This window comes from Herpailurus yagouaroundi, unplaced genomic scaffold (genome assembly GCF_014898765.1).
Source record: "Herpailurus yagouaroundi ecotype Mexico unplaced genomic scaffold, PumYag 220, whole genome shotgun sequence".
In the NCBI taxonomy this organism is placed as follows: Eukaryota; Metazoa; Chordata; class Mammalia; order Carnivora; family Felidae; genus Herpailurus; species Herpailurus yagouaroundi.
Window position 1 is genome coordinate 5,808,760 of NW_024412451.1, and position 16,546 is coordinate 5,825,305.

General features: G+C 51.6%; 1 protein-coding gene across 2 annotated transcripts in view; it reads right to left on the bottom strand.

The window, feature by feature from the left end:
- The window catches only part of VRK3 (VRK serine/threonine kinase 3), a 33,523-nt gene extending 16,992 nt beyond the window's left edge, over window positions 1-16,531 (bottom strand). The window contains exons 1-8 of one of the 2 annotated variants that reach the window (XM_040458079.1): window positions 16,354-16,531; window positions 15,324-15,386; window positions 10,713-10,852; window positions 9,990-10,139; window positions 8,611-8,805; window positions 2,825-2,889; window positions 1,188-1,254; window positions 192-276 (exon numbers count right to left, since the gene is read on the bottom strand). In XM_040458079.1, coding sequence (XP_040314013.1) covers window positions 192-276; window positions 1,188-1,254; window positions 2,825-2,889; window positions 8,611-8,805; window positions 9,990-10,139; window positions 10,713-10,851 — 701 coding nt within the window. In that variant the 5' untranslated portion in view covers window position 10,852; window positions 15,324-15,386; window positions 16,354-16,531. Of the gene's footprint in view, window positions 1-191; window positions 277-1,187; window positions 1,255-2,824; window positions 2,890-8,610; window positions 8,806-9,989; window positions 10,140-10,712; window positions 10,853-15,323; window positions 15,387-16,275 lie in introns of both variants that reach the window. The other variant, XM_040458078.1, reaches the window with a different exon arrangement.
- Between the last annotated feature and the right edge of the window lie 15 nt (window positions 16,532-16,546).

Consider the following 16,546-nt stretch of genomic DNA (forward strand, 5'->3'; position numbering starts at 1 on the left):
GGGTGGCCACAAGGTCCCGGTCCTGGGCAAGATCAAGGGTTCCTGATTGGTAGGGGATCAGCGTGGCTCAATGCTGTGGAGGAAGAAGCAACTGGCTGGCCAATGGCTCCGGGGTCCCAGCCATGCCTGGTCACGTGACGGGGAGAGAAAGAACGGGACCAGTGAGGTGGCTGGCACGTGAAGTGACTCACCTGTACCTGTCCTGGTGAATGCCAAAACCGACACAGGTGGGGATGGCCAGGAGGGGGGTCGAGTTCAGCTTCTTCCACTTGTGCACTGTGGGAGGCAGGGAACTGAGAAGTTAGAGTCCACCTGGTCCCGGGCCCATAGCCCGTTCTCAGAGCGGAAGCAGAGACTGCCTGAGCCCAGGCAGGACCCTCAGTCCTCCCAGTCAGAGACACCACCTCTGCGAGTGGGTGACAGCAGGGTGGGGACAGGGTGGGCATCGCTGACCTCGGGCTGTCATCTGTATCTGCGGGTGACAGGGGGTGAACGAGGCGGAAAGCACATACAAATCTGGAGCGGGAGGCCTCAGAACAACAGAGTAACCTCTGGATTCACACGTGTGACTAGTAAGATCAGGAAACGTCTCCGCTGGTCCTGGCATCATTGGATGCCTACCCACCTTCCAGCATCTCAGTTGGGTGATACAGATCCAGGGGTGTGCTGGCCAGGGGGGGGACAGCCCTGAGCTGCAGTGTTTGCCAACTTTCGTAAACACTTCCCACCGTGGCCGATTTCGGGCCACTGATCTGACGTGACAGAATGTGTGGCTGGAAGAGATGCCAGCACACCATCGCGCGGTGTTTTCACCAAGCAGGCACGATGGCTGTAAACAACCCCGAGAGTATAGGTCATAGACAATGTAGACAAGTAATTAGGAAGTGATGAGTTCTGAGTATCTGAATATTTACTACTGTTCTTAATACAATGTAGTTGATTGTAGGCTGATGTGATCGATTTTAAGTAATGACTACGTTGAGCAACTGGCCGCGGTACTTCTGATAATTCAACACTAGGCTCTCCAGGCCCACGGTGTCTGTCCTCTGAGGCCCAAGGCCCAAGGCCCAAGGCCCAAGGGGTGATGGGGCGCAACTGGGCCTTTTCCCACACCTTCAGGGGGAAGTTAGTTGCTCTGACCAAGAATTCACCGCTCTCTCCCCCTTGTCCATTTCCCTGCAGAATACCTTGCAAAGGCTTGGCCGCCCGCTGGAAGAAGTTCTGCTCAATGAACAAGCGCCCGTCCTTGGCATCCTAGTCGGGAACGGCAGGGGGAAAGGTGTCACAATGCAAGCTCTCAGACAAGGGCTTCAAGGACATTACTGGCCAGGTATCACCCCAGGTTAGTGCCAGCACAACCATCACCAAGTCCCCCACTTCAGAACCAAATCCCCTAGGGTGCTGCATGTGAACATGTTATTTCCATTGCCCAGATTTCTTTTCTGATAGGATCCACAAGTTTCCCTAGACATGTGGCCTTCAGCTAAAAACAACATTTCCCAGCCTCCCTGGCAGTGAGGAATGACCATGTGACCAAGTTCTGGCCAACGGAGATGTAAGCAGAAGAGATGTGGGCAACTTTCAGGTTATGCCCTCAAAGGGCTGGGCAGGCTCTCCCTTTTCACTTCTGTTCCAGTTGGCTGGAATGCAGAGGAGATGGTGGGAGCTGAGGCAGCCATCTCAGCCCATGTGGAGCCGCCCATGTTGGAGCAACGAGAGAGAAAGTGGGCTCCCCTGTTCATGGAACCACAGTGATAGCCCTGGACTACTGCCCCAGACTTACGTGAATAAAGTAAACTATTACTTTTGCTGAAGCCATTAATAATATCGGATCATTTTTTCTACAATGCAAACTGAGTATTTTAATTAAACACAACTAGTACAGCTGGGTTCTTGAGAGCACAGGGCTAAAGAACTAGGTTCAAAGCTCAGCTCTGCCATTCATTCATTCTTTCTACAGAGCACCTATTATGTGCTGAGCACTCTACTGGCATTGGAGATACAGCAGTGAAGAAAGCAACTTGCATGCTGGTTGCCCCTGGGCCAGTGACGAGTCCCCATTATCTCACCTATTAAATGGGGAAACAGAGTAACCAGCTCACAGGCTTGCTTGTGAGACTCTTAACCCAGGGTCAGGCATGGAACAGGCTCTCGACGAACAGGGGCTATTACTCATCTGTGAGCCTGGCTCCGGAGTCCTCGCTCTGAACCACTCACACAGTCTCTGTCTAGGGCCAGGGGAAGGCACCCGGACTGGCTGCCACAGTATTCTGGGGGGGGGGGGGGTAAGGGTGAGAAAATCTGAATAAATGAAGGGAAGACAATAAAAGTCACCTACAATCCCAGCTTTCAGAGATGACGAGGCTACTAACCAAGACGATACCCTTTTATCAGATTTCATGGACTCTTCAGTGCAAGGACCCCATCAGATTGCTTCTCTGATGGACTCCAACATCCGGCACAGTGAAATACAGTGAGTGCTCAACAAATACATGCTATGAGGCAGACAGGTAGTGGGCAAGTGGGCCACACAATGTGGGTACTAGTGGCTTCATTGCAAGGGTGAGGACACTCAGCCCCTCCAGACTGCACAGCCCAACAGCACCAGAACCAGGGCTCAGGGAGAACTTGACTGCAGCTTCCCAGGTCCCCTGTGATAAAGAACCTGAGGCTGGAGGGAGATGTGCCCCACCCAAGGTCCCACTGCCCCCTGCAGGCTAAGGTGGAGCTTTCCTGCCTGTGCCAGCCCTCAGAGGGGGCTTGGAGGTCAGTGGTGCCCAAGCCCCAGGCCCTCCCCTTGTGACTGCCCCCCAGGGACACTCACTAGTTTAAGCGAGAATCTTTGTTTCTGGGGACTTGACTTGCAGGTGAAGGTGGAGACAGGCTCAGCTGTGGGTGGACAAAACGAACAAAGTTATGATCACCAGGGAAAGTGAAAGTCATAGTCCTGAAACTTCTCAGTGAAGAGCAAGCAACACTTCCGCTTGTCAAGTGCATTCTTGGCTTTCAAGACCTGTTCCTTCCTAGGTCTCGGAAAAGTTCTGTTTTTTCCTCCTTTCTCTCTGCTAATATTCAGCTACACAAAAAGGGTTATTACCAAGCAGGCCTGACTTCTGTCCTTGGAAAGGCTTGCTTGCAAGGGTGGTCCATGGCTGGTGTCTGAGTACTTGGATTTCAGGAGGGTTCCAGCATCACTGAACCAAGCAGAGGGGCCCCCTGTGCCCAAACTATTATGCTGAACACCTGCTTTCCTTCTGGGAGTCTAGAACGTTGGTACGTTCCAGGCAGAGTGTGCCTAAGTGACCAGCTACCAATAAAAACCTGGGGTATGAGATGCCTGGGTGGCTCAGTTGGTTGAGCGTCTGAGTTTAGCTCAGGTCATGATCTCGTGGTTTGTGAGTTCAAGCCCCCACATCAGGCTCACTACTGTCAGCGCAGAGCCCGCTTCAGATCCTCTGTCTCTCTGCCCCTCCCTTGCTCATGCTCTCTATCAAAAATAAATACATATGAAGAAAAAAAAAACTGGGTGCTGGGTCTCTCAGGAGCGTCCCTGGTAGACAACACTTCACGTGTGTTGTCACACTTCCTTGTGCATCCTCCGGGAGCCCCCGGGGAAGGGACTCTCAGAAGATTGTGCTGGTCTCCCCTCAGATGTTACTCCGTGGGCCTTTCCCCTCCCTTGACTGTGCTCTGTGTTCTTTTGCTGAAATGCACTGTGGCCCAACTATGTGCTGAGGCCTGTGGGTCCTCCTTGTGAATACCTGAGCCTGGGGGGGGGGGTGGTCCTGGGGATCCCCAATACACCAGATATTTGCATTTGTCTACACATGTGGGTGAGTACCATGGGACGGATGAAGCCTTGTCCCAGCCCCATCCCCACCCGGGGAAGTGCCGTCACAGGTTGACTTCTGCCCCTCGGGGTCCTCTGAGCTGCAATCCCGGGGCTGCCCAGATCCAATGGCTGATCCAGCCCTGCCGGCTCAACATGGAACCGTGCTGAACCACCACTTCCGCCCCCGAGTCCCCATGGGGCCATCTGAGCCTATCGCTGGGGGGGGGGGGGGGGGGGCGCACCATCCACATCCTTTCTCCTCTTTTCCTCATAAACACCCTGCCTGCTTGTCCCATGCTGCTCAAGGATAAACCCCGTGCTAAGTGTCGGCTTTACACGCATGGTCTCCCTTTAATGGTCTCAGGACAGCCCCGGAAGGTCTACTATGTTATGATTACTGCTGCTGCCGCCATTGTTGTTAGTGCCACCTGCCGGAGGAGAGGAGAACTGCGGGTCAGAGAGGCCAAGAGAGGCTACTCGCAGGGCAATCAACTCTCTGTGTGACTCTACGCGAGGTGCTAGACTTCTCTGGGCCTCCACTCCCATGCCTGTGAAATAGGAGTGACGAAGCCCGTCCCCAGGATTGGATACAAGGGCTCAGGTGGCCCAGCAGGAATGAGCACGGCAGTAGCTGAGCGCATACCATACATTTGAAGCTAGCTGCATCCTTCACATGCACCGCTCAGAGAACCCACTCAGCCCCGGAGCTCGGCACCAAGCCAGGCTCATCACGAGTGCTCAACATCATCCGGGGCCCATAAACCAACACACTGTTGTCCATTCCCGAGGCTCTCTGTGCCCTCCTCCACCCTTTCAAATCCTTGCTGCCCCTTGTTCAGCCAGATTGGCGCTGTCCAAGGTGTGGAAATAAGGGAGGTGACAGTTACCCAGAAGCCATCCTTGCCCTCATGAAGCTCCAGCCAGAGCAGGGTGGGAGTCCAGGGTTTACAGAACCCAGGACCGAGGGTGACCCGAGCCAAGCCTAAGAGAGGGAAATTTGGGGGGGGGGGGGCCCCAAATCTCAGGAGAAAGGGGGGTCCTTTCCACCTGTGAGAAGGGGGCTTGGGGAGATCACCAACGGGTGTCTGGAGCTGGCTGTGGCACCTCTCAGGCATGCTAACAGTACCCAGCTCACAGAGTTCCCACACAGACGGGTGACACATATGCTCCTGACGCTCAGAAGCAGGCAGGGACAGTTGGCAATTTCAGTGCGATCTCAGGCACCACTCTGCAGATTATGAGGGGCTTTTTCTCTTGAGCTCCTCTGTGGCCCTCATGCCAACAGCCCGCAGAGCCAGCTGGGCGATTCCCATTATAGAGGGGAGCCCACAGCGGCCCAGGAAGGGCAATGAGCTTGGTCACTGGCCCCTGCAGAGCCAGGCTATCAATCCAGGGCTCCAGACTCTGGGACGTGGGGAGACGCCTGCCTGATGCAGACCTGATACATGGAGAGCATGCAGACAAGAGCATAGCAGGCAAACAGGTGGAAGCTCCCAGCTGCCAGATGTGCACCTGGAGCAAGAAAGTTGGTCTGGGATCCAGCATAACCAGAACGAACCGACTGAGCCACCCAGGCGCCCCACAAGAGTTCTTACAGAGAAGGGGGTTAGGGAAGGTATAACTAGAGAAAGGGGGGGAAGGCATGGGCATAATGGAAGCAGAGAGGAGCTTGATACATCTTGAAGCTGAAGGAAGGGCTATGAGCCCAGGAACACGGGCGCCTCTAGAAGCCCGAAAATGCAAGGAAACAGGCCCCTCTCCACCCCCAGAGCCTCCAAAAGACTCGTGAGACTGATTTTGGACTTCTGACCTCCACGCCTGTAAGAGAACAAACGAGTGCTGTCTCAAGCCACTAAGTTTGTGGTAATTTGTTATGGTGGCCACAGAAAACTGACACAAGCCCCAAATCTCCGTCCACAAGGGCACAGACCCAGAGGGTAGTCCTGAACTTGAGCCCAGGCTACTTTTCACAAGCACAGCGCCGTGAGCAGCTGCGGGGATTTATGTGGTGACCCGACACTGGTTCTCCCAAATTGTTCCAGGGAGATGGGGAGGGTGATATGAGAACTCAGGAACTGACAAAGGAAAAGGGTGGCCACTCACAGGGCTGTATGAATAAGGGAATAAGATGGGGGGGGGTGCCTAGGCGGCTCAGTCAGTTGTGCGTCTGACTTTGGCTCAGGTCATGATCTCATGGTTCATGAGTTCGAACCCCACATTGGGCTCTCTGCTGTCAGTTCAGAGCCTGCTTCAGATCCTCTGTCCACCTCTCTCTTTGTCCCTCCATCATTCTCTGTCTCTCAAAAAAAAAAGGGGGGGGATGCAAGCTGGTGCAGCTACTCTGGAAAACAGTATGGAGTTTCCTCAAAAAACTAAAAATAGAACTACCCTACGACCCAGCAATTGCACTACTAGGCATTTATCCACGGGATACAGGTGTGCCGTTTCGAAGGGACACATGCACCCCCACGTTTATAGCAGCACTATCAACAATAGCCAAAGTATGGAAAGAGCCCTAATGTCCATCGATGGATGAATGGATAAAGAAGATGTGGTATATATATACAATGGAGTATTACTCAGCAATCAAAAAGAATGAAATCTTGCCATTTGCGACTACACGGATGGAAGTGGAGGGTATTATGCTAAGTGAAATTAGTCAGTCAGAGAAAGACAAATATCGTATGACTTCACTCATAGGAGGACTTTACAAGACAAAACAGACGAACATAAGGGAAGGGAAGCAAAAATAATATAAAAACGGAGGGGGACAAAACAGAAGAGACTTGTAAATATGGAGAACAAACTGAGGGTTACGGGAGGGCTTGTGGGAGGGGGGATGGGCTAAATGGGGGAGGGGCATCAAGGAACCTACTCCCGAAATCACTGTTGCACTATATGCTAATTTGGATGTAAGTTTAAAAAAATTAAAAATAAAATTAAAAAAAAAAAAAAGATGAGCTGATTGGTGTGGTGAACTTAGAGCGGGGCCCACAGTGAGCTAAGAGTGTCAGCTGCTGTACTAAAAATTGCAATTCTCGGGGTGCCTGGGGGGCTCAGTCAGTTAAGCTTCTGACTCTTGACTTTGGCTCAGGTCCTAATCTCACGGTTCATGAGCTCAAGCCCTGCGTCGGGCTCTGTGCTGAGCACTGGAGCCTGCTTGCTCATCTAGGAAATGAGGCAACGACACTGCTGACATCCATTATGAGTTAGCAAGTACGAAGCAAACACACGTCCATGTGAAAACGTGTGTGCAGATGCTCACAGCAGCACCAGTCACCAGGGCCAAGTGTGGAAACAGTGCACACGTGCACCGACCCATAACATGAAGAAACCAGATGTGGTATGTGCACACCCTGGAATACTATTCAGCCGCAAGGCAGAATGAAGTTCTGACACGTGCTACGATGTGGATGGACCTTGAAAACATGACGCTGAGGGACAGCATATAGACACAAAAGGCCATGATGTAGTGTATCACTGCATTTATCAGAAATATCCAGAACAGAGAAACCCAGACAGACAGAGCAGATTAGTGGTTGCCTGAGGCTGGGAGGAGGGGTGTGGGGAGTGGGTGCTTTGGTACAGGGCTTCCATTAGGGGTGATGGGAATGTTCTGGAACTAGATACACATGATGGCTGTGCAGCATGATGAATGGACTACAACTCACTTAATAGTAGACTTTAAAATCGTCATTTTGATGAAAGGTCAACCTCATTTGACAAAATAACAACACCCCCCACCCCCAAAATCATATAAAGCACTTGGAACACGGTGCGGCCTTGAATAGGCACTCAGTAAACATTAGGTTGATTAATACCAATCAGTGCACGGTTTTTGTTTTCTTCATTGTAACAAGGTATCGGACTCCCTTTTTTTTTTTTTTTTTTTGAGAGCGAGCGAGAGAGAGAGTGCAGGAGCAGGGGAAAGGGGCAGAGGGGGAGAGAGAATCTTAAGCAGGCGCCTCGCCCAGAGTGGAGCCCGACACAGGGCTCAATCTCATGACTGTGCAATCATGACCTGAACTGAAATCAAGAGTCAGACGCTTAACCGACTGAGCCACCAGGGCGCCCCGGACTTCTTTTTTTAATCTTTGACTACTGCCAGCTTCCAAGCCCGGCCCTGCCTCTTCCGCTCCCCGCTCCACATCTGGGCAGGCTGATAAGAAAGCCAGGGGCTCCCTACTGTGGTGCTGGTGGGAGAGGCGAATCACATGAAGCCCCGGCCCCTGTGCGGGGAACCCTCACCCGGGCCTCACCCTTTAACCAAACAAAAACCCCGATCAGGCACCTTTCCTTCCTGGTTCAGAGCGGTTCAGAGCCGCTCTCAAGCAATTAGCCTTTTGCATTCTCTTGGTCTGTGTCACTCTTAACAATCAAACCAAATCGGTTTTTTTTTTGGGGGGGGTGTTCCATGCTATCTCTGCAGGGTTGATAGAACACTCATCATCGTCCTCATCATTCACCCTCACTGGGCCTGAGCTCCCATATGACAGAGGTGGACACGGAACGGGAGGGGGGTGCCTTGTAACACGGGACACAGAATTCCCAGATGTCCCCATCACCTTTTAGCCTCCTGAACACGCTTACTCTACCTGCGCAGCCCCTGCAGGTGGGTAGGTTTGCAATCCCAAGCCTAAGAGAAAGCTGTCTAGAGGCAGGTGGGCAGCTGGGATATGGCTCTCATTTCCATTCTCGGAAAGGGGGTCCCCGCCCCTCGCCCTGGCTCAGAGATGCCCCTGCCAGACCCAGCACCCGCCGGCCAGTGGACAGCATACCTTTATAGAGAATGCCCTGGCTGTCCCTGGTCTGGAGGGATCCCAGTTTCCAGTATCGCCCATTCTTGTCTGTCACCACCGTCCCTGTGGGCAAAGCCTCAAGCGAGGTTGTCACCCGGCTCCGCTTCAGGGTCTGAGGGCTTTGCCTGGTCGCCTGTGGGCTGCTTTTGGGGGTTGGGGGTCTGCTCCAGGACCCTGCAGGAAGATAGTCAGAATAAGGAAAAAGCAGCAACAGGGAGAGACAAGTTGGATGGGTAATGGGACAACGCTCATCATAGGGTTCGTTTATTCATTTGTTCTTTCAACAAATGCTTCCTGGGACCTTTCATGAGTCAGGCCCTTGTGCGAAAAAGCTGGGGACCCGGACACGAGTCAGACCTGGGCCCTTCCCTCAGGAGCCCCTAATTTGGTGGGGGAGTCTGATCTGGACACCGTCAGTCAGAACTGAGTCCAAAACAGGACAATACAGAGAGATAAGAGAGAGAAACTGATACCGCCTAGAGAAGTCAAGAGAGGCTTCCTGGAGGAGGGGATGTTTGAGTTGGGTCTTGTCGGATGAAGAGAAGTTTACTGAGGGGAAAAAAGACCTTCCAGACATTCGACCAAAAATATCCTGAAACAGGACCTGGCCACCCTGTGCTGAATATAAAGAGTCAGAAATTTGTTAGACAGAGGCCCTGCCCTTGAGAGGCTCCCAGACTGGCAAGAGAATGGGGGGCAATGGGGAGGAGAGAGACAACGACACAAGAAGAGATATTATCTACTCCATTCTTCCCACCCACCATCCACCCAAGGCATAGAATGGCAAGAGGCAGAGGGGCCTGGAGACAACAAGGGACAGAGGGGAGGCACTGGGGGCTGTGACTTTAGATCCAAGGGCCCACTAGGAAGGAGAGGGTACACGGTCCTCAAGACTCCCAGGCTCGTCGGCTGGCTCCAGGCCTATGCACATGAGTCTACCTGGTCCCTGCCCACACAGGACTCTCAGTCTAGCAAGTGAGGCAGAAAGGGCCATGGAGCCTGGAGGAGACATGTGCTCAAATGAGGGTGTCACTGGCACTGGGGGCTAAGAGGGCAAAGAGAGGGAGACGAGGCAGCCTTGATCTAGCCTGTGGTGCTCAGGAAAGGCTTCCTAGAGAGCTGCCCCTCGATGCCAGGATGAAGAGCTGGGGCTGGAGGGGCGATAGGAGGCAGGAGGCTATGCACAGGTGGGAACAGGGGCGGCTCTGGCTGTGTGTAGACGGACTGGAGGCTAGGGATGCTGCAATGAGGGTCCAGGCGGGGTAGGGGATGCCCGGGCAGGGGAAGGATGCCCCAAATACTGTCCGGTGACCCACCTTTTCCCCGTCTAGTCAGGCCAGGTTGACCCCAACTCTCACCTTTGGGTCTCTCGCAGGGTCTCAAGGTATCTTCAGACCCAGAACTGTCACCATCAGAGAAGACGGATGACGAGGAAGAGGTGACAGTGCTAGACCATCTCACTTTCTTGGAAGAGCTTTCAGAACTGGTGTTCCTCTTTCTCTTTGAGCCTGGAGAAAGGAAGACAGGATGCAGACTGAAATTACAAAGGCCTTTTCCAGGGAACCCTAAACTGGAAAACCCTGAGGGCACATTCAACCACTCTCTTCCCGCCGATCCCCAGAGCCAAACCTCGCTTCTTCGGTCACCTAAATACCTAAGCAAACTATCCCTTCATTTTATTTTTTTCCTCCTCTCTTTTATTTTTTTGTGTTTATTTATTTTGAGAGAGAGAATGCACTGTGCGCGAGCAGGGCAGGGGCAGAGAGAGAGAGGGGGAGAGAGAGTCCCAAGCAGGCTCTGCCCTGTTAGCACAGGGCTGGACGTGGGGCTTGATCCTGCTAACCACGAGCCGCAATCAAGAGCCGGATGCTCCACTGACCAAGCCAGCCAGGCACCCCCTGAGTTGTCAACTTGAAAACCCAGGGGCCGATCAGATGCCAGGAAACTGAGTGTAGACAGAGTCTGAGTCCTGGGCAGCCCCAGGATCAATGCCGGGTCAGACAGGCTGCAAAGGTTTCCGGCCTTCCTCCCCCGAAGCATGCACACATGCACTCGTCACCCCTCAAAGGGCTGGTTCTTACCTCGGATGGATGACGTAAGCGGTCTGACAAAGGTCTGGCACCCTTCATGCTCCTCCACAGGCAAAGGTTTCCCACAGTAGGGGCAGAATTTGAATGTCGCTTCGATATTTTTGCCACAGTTTGGACAGAAAGTGATCATGCTAGAAAACAAAAGGTGGGGGAGGGAACAGGGAGCTGAAAGCAAAACTTCACCCACTGCCAGTGAGTAGTTCATCTGCGCTCCCCCTGGTGACAACATTGCAAAAGGGAGAAAAGTTACTACATTGGAATATACTCTCTTAGGAAGTGACCACTTCTATTTTTTTTTTAACGTATTTATTTATTTAGAGAGAGAATGGGGAAGGGGCAGAGAGAGAGGGAGAGAGACAATCCCAAGCAGACTCTGTGCTACCAGCGCAGAGCCTGACGTGGGGCTTGATCTCACAAACCGTGAGATCATGACCTGAGCTGAAACCAAGAGTTGGGCGCTTCCCCAGGAAGTGGACACTTCTAAAACAAATTCCCCCCCCCCCCCCGCCTCCGCCACTGCATCCAGCTTCTAGCCACCCATCTCTCCCCTAATGGCCCAGGGCAGGTCAAAAGCAGAAAAATGCAATGCGAAACTGCAGGTTTCACAGAAGATACGGGAATTCCTTGGAGTCCATGAAAGTTACGCAGAACCGCTCAGGTCACTGAAGCACTGAGGGTCTTCCCCTGTACTTCCGATGTTTGTTTCTTGAAACACACAATTGGTTTGGGAGAGACCGTGAATGCTCACCAAATATCCACGTGCTCCCCTACCCTTCCTGGGGGTCCCCTGCGGTTACACCGGGGCCACATAACTAATCCTGGTCAATGGCGTGTGAGTGGAAGTCAATTCCCAGCTGAGGCAGTTAAGAGCCAGAGGACCCCCTCCATCCACCCCTTCTCAGCACGCATGGCCCCGGAGGCCGCATCACTCCCCTGGCATAGCTACAAGATGAAGGAGGGCTGTCGGGTCCACGCTGGAATCTCATGATCAGTGAATAAATACATGTTGCATTAAGCCCCAAGGACCGTAGCATCCGCTACTGCAAACAGCCTGTCTTATCCTGACTTAGTGAGACACAGGTGTTGACATTATCCTTTAGGCTTTGTGTGTCTCTGGGATATTTCCTAACACTTGTAAAAATCAAAACCAAAGGTACACACAGAGCCTATTAAAAAGGAGGACACGGCAGGTGTATTCGTCTGCTCGGGCTGCTGTACCCAAACACCACTGCCTGCGGGGTTTGAACCACAGAATTTATTTCCTCAGAACTCTGGAGGCCAGAAGTCGGAGATCAAGGTGTGAGCAAGGCCGGTTTCTTCTGGGGCCTCTCTCCTTGGCTCACAGATGGCTGCCTTCTGTGTTCACATGGCCGTCCCCCTGACGGCGTTCCAATCTCTTCTTGTAAGGAACCAGTCATATGGGATTAGGGCCCCGCTTTGGTCTGTTTGGGCTGCGATATTGAAATATGACAGACTGCGTGGCTTATGAAAAACAGAAACCTATTCCTCAGAGTTCTGGAGACTAGGAGGTCCGAGGTCAAAATGCCACCATGGTTGAGTTCTGGTGAAGGCCTTTGGGGGTCCAGACTGACAATTTTTCCTCAGTCCCCACATGGTGGAAGGGGCTAGGGAGCTATCTGGGGTCTCCTTCAAAAGAATACTGATCCCATTAGTGACTGCTCTACCCTCATGACCTACCCTCCTCCCCAAAAGCTCCTCTCCCTAATACCATCACATTGGGCATTAGCATTTCAAAATATGCGTTTTGGGGGAGGGGGACACAAACATTCAGACTGTGGCTGGCCTACCCTAACAACACCGTTTTAACTTAATTACCTCTTTAAAAGCCCTATCTCCAAATACGGCCACATTCTGAGGTACTCAGGGTCAGGGTTTCCACATGATGGAATTCTGAGGGACACAAGTCAACCCATAAAAACAGGATTAAACTAGTTAAGCGAAGAAGAGAAAATCAACAAGGATGCCAGTGCTATGGGTACTTCAAGTAGATATATTTTACTTTTTTTTTTTTTTAATTTATTGTTTCTTTTTTTTCTTATTTTAAGTAAACCCTACACCACACGACACTCGAACTCATGACCTCGAGATTAAGAGTCACGTGCTCTACCAACTGAGCCAGCCAGGTGCCCCTCAAGTAGATATATTTTATTTTACTTATTTTTTAAGTAGATGTATTTTATTTGTTTATTTATTTATTTATATACTTTAAACTTTTTAAAAAATGTTTAATTTTAGAGACAGAGACAGAGCACAAGTGGGGGAGGGGCGAAGAGGGAAGGAGACACAGAATCCCAAGCAGGCTCCAGGCTCTGATCTCTTAGCACAGAGCCCGAGGTGGGGCTCGAACTCATGGACCGGACCGGGAGATCATGACCTGAGCGAAGTCGGAGGCTTAACCGACTGAGCCACCCAGGTGTCCCTATTTATAAATCTCAAATAGCAAAAGAAAGTAAGATTATTTCCTTCGCCCTTTATTGTAAGACTTGGCATACAGTACTGATTACCAACTGGCTATGGAAACACAAGCCAAAGTAAGTTTGCTCGTGACTTCATGTCACCTCGCAAGAGAAAGTTCTCTCCTCTTTTATTTTTGACAAACAAAAATTGTACATATGTGGGGCGTACCACACAATGTGCTGCAATTTGTCCATATTGTGAAATGGTTACCACAACTGCCTGATTAACATATCCGTGACCACCCATAGCTGCCACTATTTTTGTGTGGGTGGTGAGGACCCTTGAGATCCATTTTCTTAGCAAATTTCAGGTATTTGATACATTATCATTGACTACAGTTGCTACGGTCTCCAGAATTTGTTAATCATAACTGAGTTTGTCCCCTCCCCAACACTTTCTTTTAAAAGTAGGCCCCACGCCCAACGTGGGGCTCGAACTCACGACCCTGCGATCAAGAGTCGTCTGCTTTTCCAACTGAAGCCAGCCAGATGCCCTGAAAGTCTGTCCCCTGTGATCAATATCTTTTTCCCCACAGCCTCTGGTAACCACCATTCTACTCTCTGTTACTAGGAGTTTGGCTTTTTTTTTTTTTTTTTTTTTTTTCTTAGATTCCACCTAGAAGTGAGATCATGCCATAACTATCTTTTTGTGTCTGGGTCAGTCTGATCAAACCCCTTTTCCTGTATTCACCGTAGAGCTTGGTGTCTGTTGCACCTGTAAACAGGAGAGTCCTTAAAGTCTGGCTCTGGCTCCAGGCTCCTGGATTTCGGTTCCATATCCGCTACATGCCGGGCATGTTACTTACCCTCTCTGTGCCCCAGTCTGCCCAATGGTAAAATGCGGCTTCTAACAGTACTTTTTTTGACCGCTAGAGTAGTTGCTGGGGCCTAAATGAATACATTTATATCAAGCGCTGAGAACAGGGCCTGGCCCCCGGAAAGCCTTTTATGTTAGTGGCTCTTATGACCGGATCATGCCCCGTATCCAATTTACATTCCAGTTGTCAGTCCTTCTCTTCTGCCCCTTCCCTTTCCGGAAGTTCCGCGCCTCCCAGGCTTCTCCATTTCCACTTGGTGCTGACTTATGGACTTCCAGTGCTTGCCCTTGAAAGTCACAGGCCGTCCAAAGAGCTCAGGAAAGAAATCGCAGCCAGAGGAGATGAGGGTTGTGCTTCCCCTTGGTCTGCAGAAGAGCAGAAACCACACTGTGGTAGAAAACTGCCTTTCCTTCAACTCCCACCAAGGAGCTGTGTACGATGTCAGACCGCAAAGGCTGTTGCCAAGTGTCTTTTAAGGAAACCTGGAGGTTGGTTGTGGCACTTAATTTGTTGTCCTGGTTGACATCTGAATGGACAGATCTCTCTTCTCGAAGGGATAAACATGGGTGAGCATTTTTGGTGAGCTAGAGGAGTCACTCCTCTTCTCGCTTCAGGCCACTGCACACCTGAAGCCCCTCTGGTGACGCTGGAGCCACAAGATCAAAATGGCCTGGAGGGCGGCTACCCTGAAGAGTGGTTCCAGGCTTTGTACCCGTGACAAACTTGAATTTGGGTTCAGCCACTGAGATATGGGGGCTGCTGCTAATGCAGCATAGTCTGGCCTCATCTGACTAGCAAACTAAGACTTTAGTTTTGTTTTGTTTTTTTAATTTATTTATTCTGAGAGAGACAGCATGCACGCACATGAGCAGGGGAAGGGCAGAGAGAGAAGGAGAGAGAGAGAATCTAAGCAGGCTCCCTGCTGTCAGCACAGAGTCCAACACGGGGCACGAACTCACAAACTGTGAGATCGTGACCTGAGCTGAAATCAGGAGTCAGACGCTTAACCGACTGAGCCACCCAGGCACCCCTAAGACTTGGCAGTTTTTTTGTTTTTTGGGGTCTTTCGGGCTTTACAGTGTTAAGTGGTTTTGCCTTAAGTGGAGTTTTCCCTCCGTGCCAAGTGCCCTTGGCTAAAGATGGCCTCTAGGATGGGGCAAGCACCTAATCCAGTGACCCTGTCACATCCATGATAACTTTCCTCCTGGGAGTGAAGTCTGACAGCAGCAACACAGAGGAGGCCGAACAGGAGCAGGCTGTTGGTGGGGAATAAGCTATAAGGGGGCCTGTCCCTGAGGGGATGGTACCTTAATGGGGTCACAGTCTGGCCTTCAGATTCCCTGGGCTGGAAACTCCATCTTAGAAGAGTCCTGTAAGTGAATAAAAGTGGAGAGGTTGACTCGGGCCCATTTCACATATAAGTGAAAGATAATGGTTAATGTTTACTGATCACTGGCTATGTAGCCCGCAAGTACTAAGTTCATTCACTCACTCAATAATCACTCACCGAACTCCTAATATGTGCTAACCACTGGGGATACAGCAGCAAAGGAAACAAACGAGGCCCTTGACCTGAGGAAGCTCACATTCTAGTGGCAGAGGATGAGATTAATAAACAAATGAGCAACTGTTTAGTAGGTCAGATGGAGGTAGTGTTACAGTAAACGCTCAATAAATATGGATGGAAGAAGGCAGTTTCACAGTAAAGTCACCTGTCCAAGGTCACATGGCTAGTTCAGGACTTAAACCCAAGGCTCCAACGCTCAGGCCAGTCTTTATCATCCATTCACCCGTTTATTTGATTTGTTCAACCAATATTTACTGAACATTTGCTATCTGTTAAGAATTGCGTCCCTCCTAGGAGGTTCTCAGCCATTGTACAGCAAAAGAGCTAAAGGCTACTAGACTCCATCCACCTCAGGGAAGGAGGGACAGTCTTCTGGATGACCACGACTCGCCTAGGCCCCGCCCTCCCAAAAAATCGGGCATGACGTCGTGTCAAGACAGGACGGCCGACAAGCTCCCTATGAGCCCCGCCCATCTCCGTCGTAGCCACACCCGCCAAGACCCCACAGGGGCCTGAGAGGGCTGCAAGGACAGATCAGTAATCGCGGCGACAAGAAGCTTCTTTCATAGAGACCCCCAGCCCGGGGGCCTCCGTCTCCCACAAAGGGTCGTGCTGACGTCACAGGCAGCACGACCGAACTGTGGTCACTGCATCAGGAGACCTCTCCCTTCTCCGCCTCACTTTCCCCTCACCTCTGGACTTCGTGAGCGGGGTTGGGAGCCAGGTATCTGCGGCCAGATTCTCCGACCCTTCGCGGAAGTAGGACTCACCTTCTTAGTTGTCCCGCGTAAACTTCCGGGAGGCGGAGAGCGCTGCGCGCGCATCCTCGACCCGAGGAAGGACAGCGCCCGCGCAGGCGCTGCTGGCCTCCGGACTGCCCTCGGGCAGTGACCGGGAGGGATTATTTCCTCATCGCCCACCCCCATTCCACCCTCTTTTGGAGGGTTTCTGGTTCTACTGCGC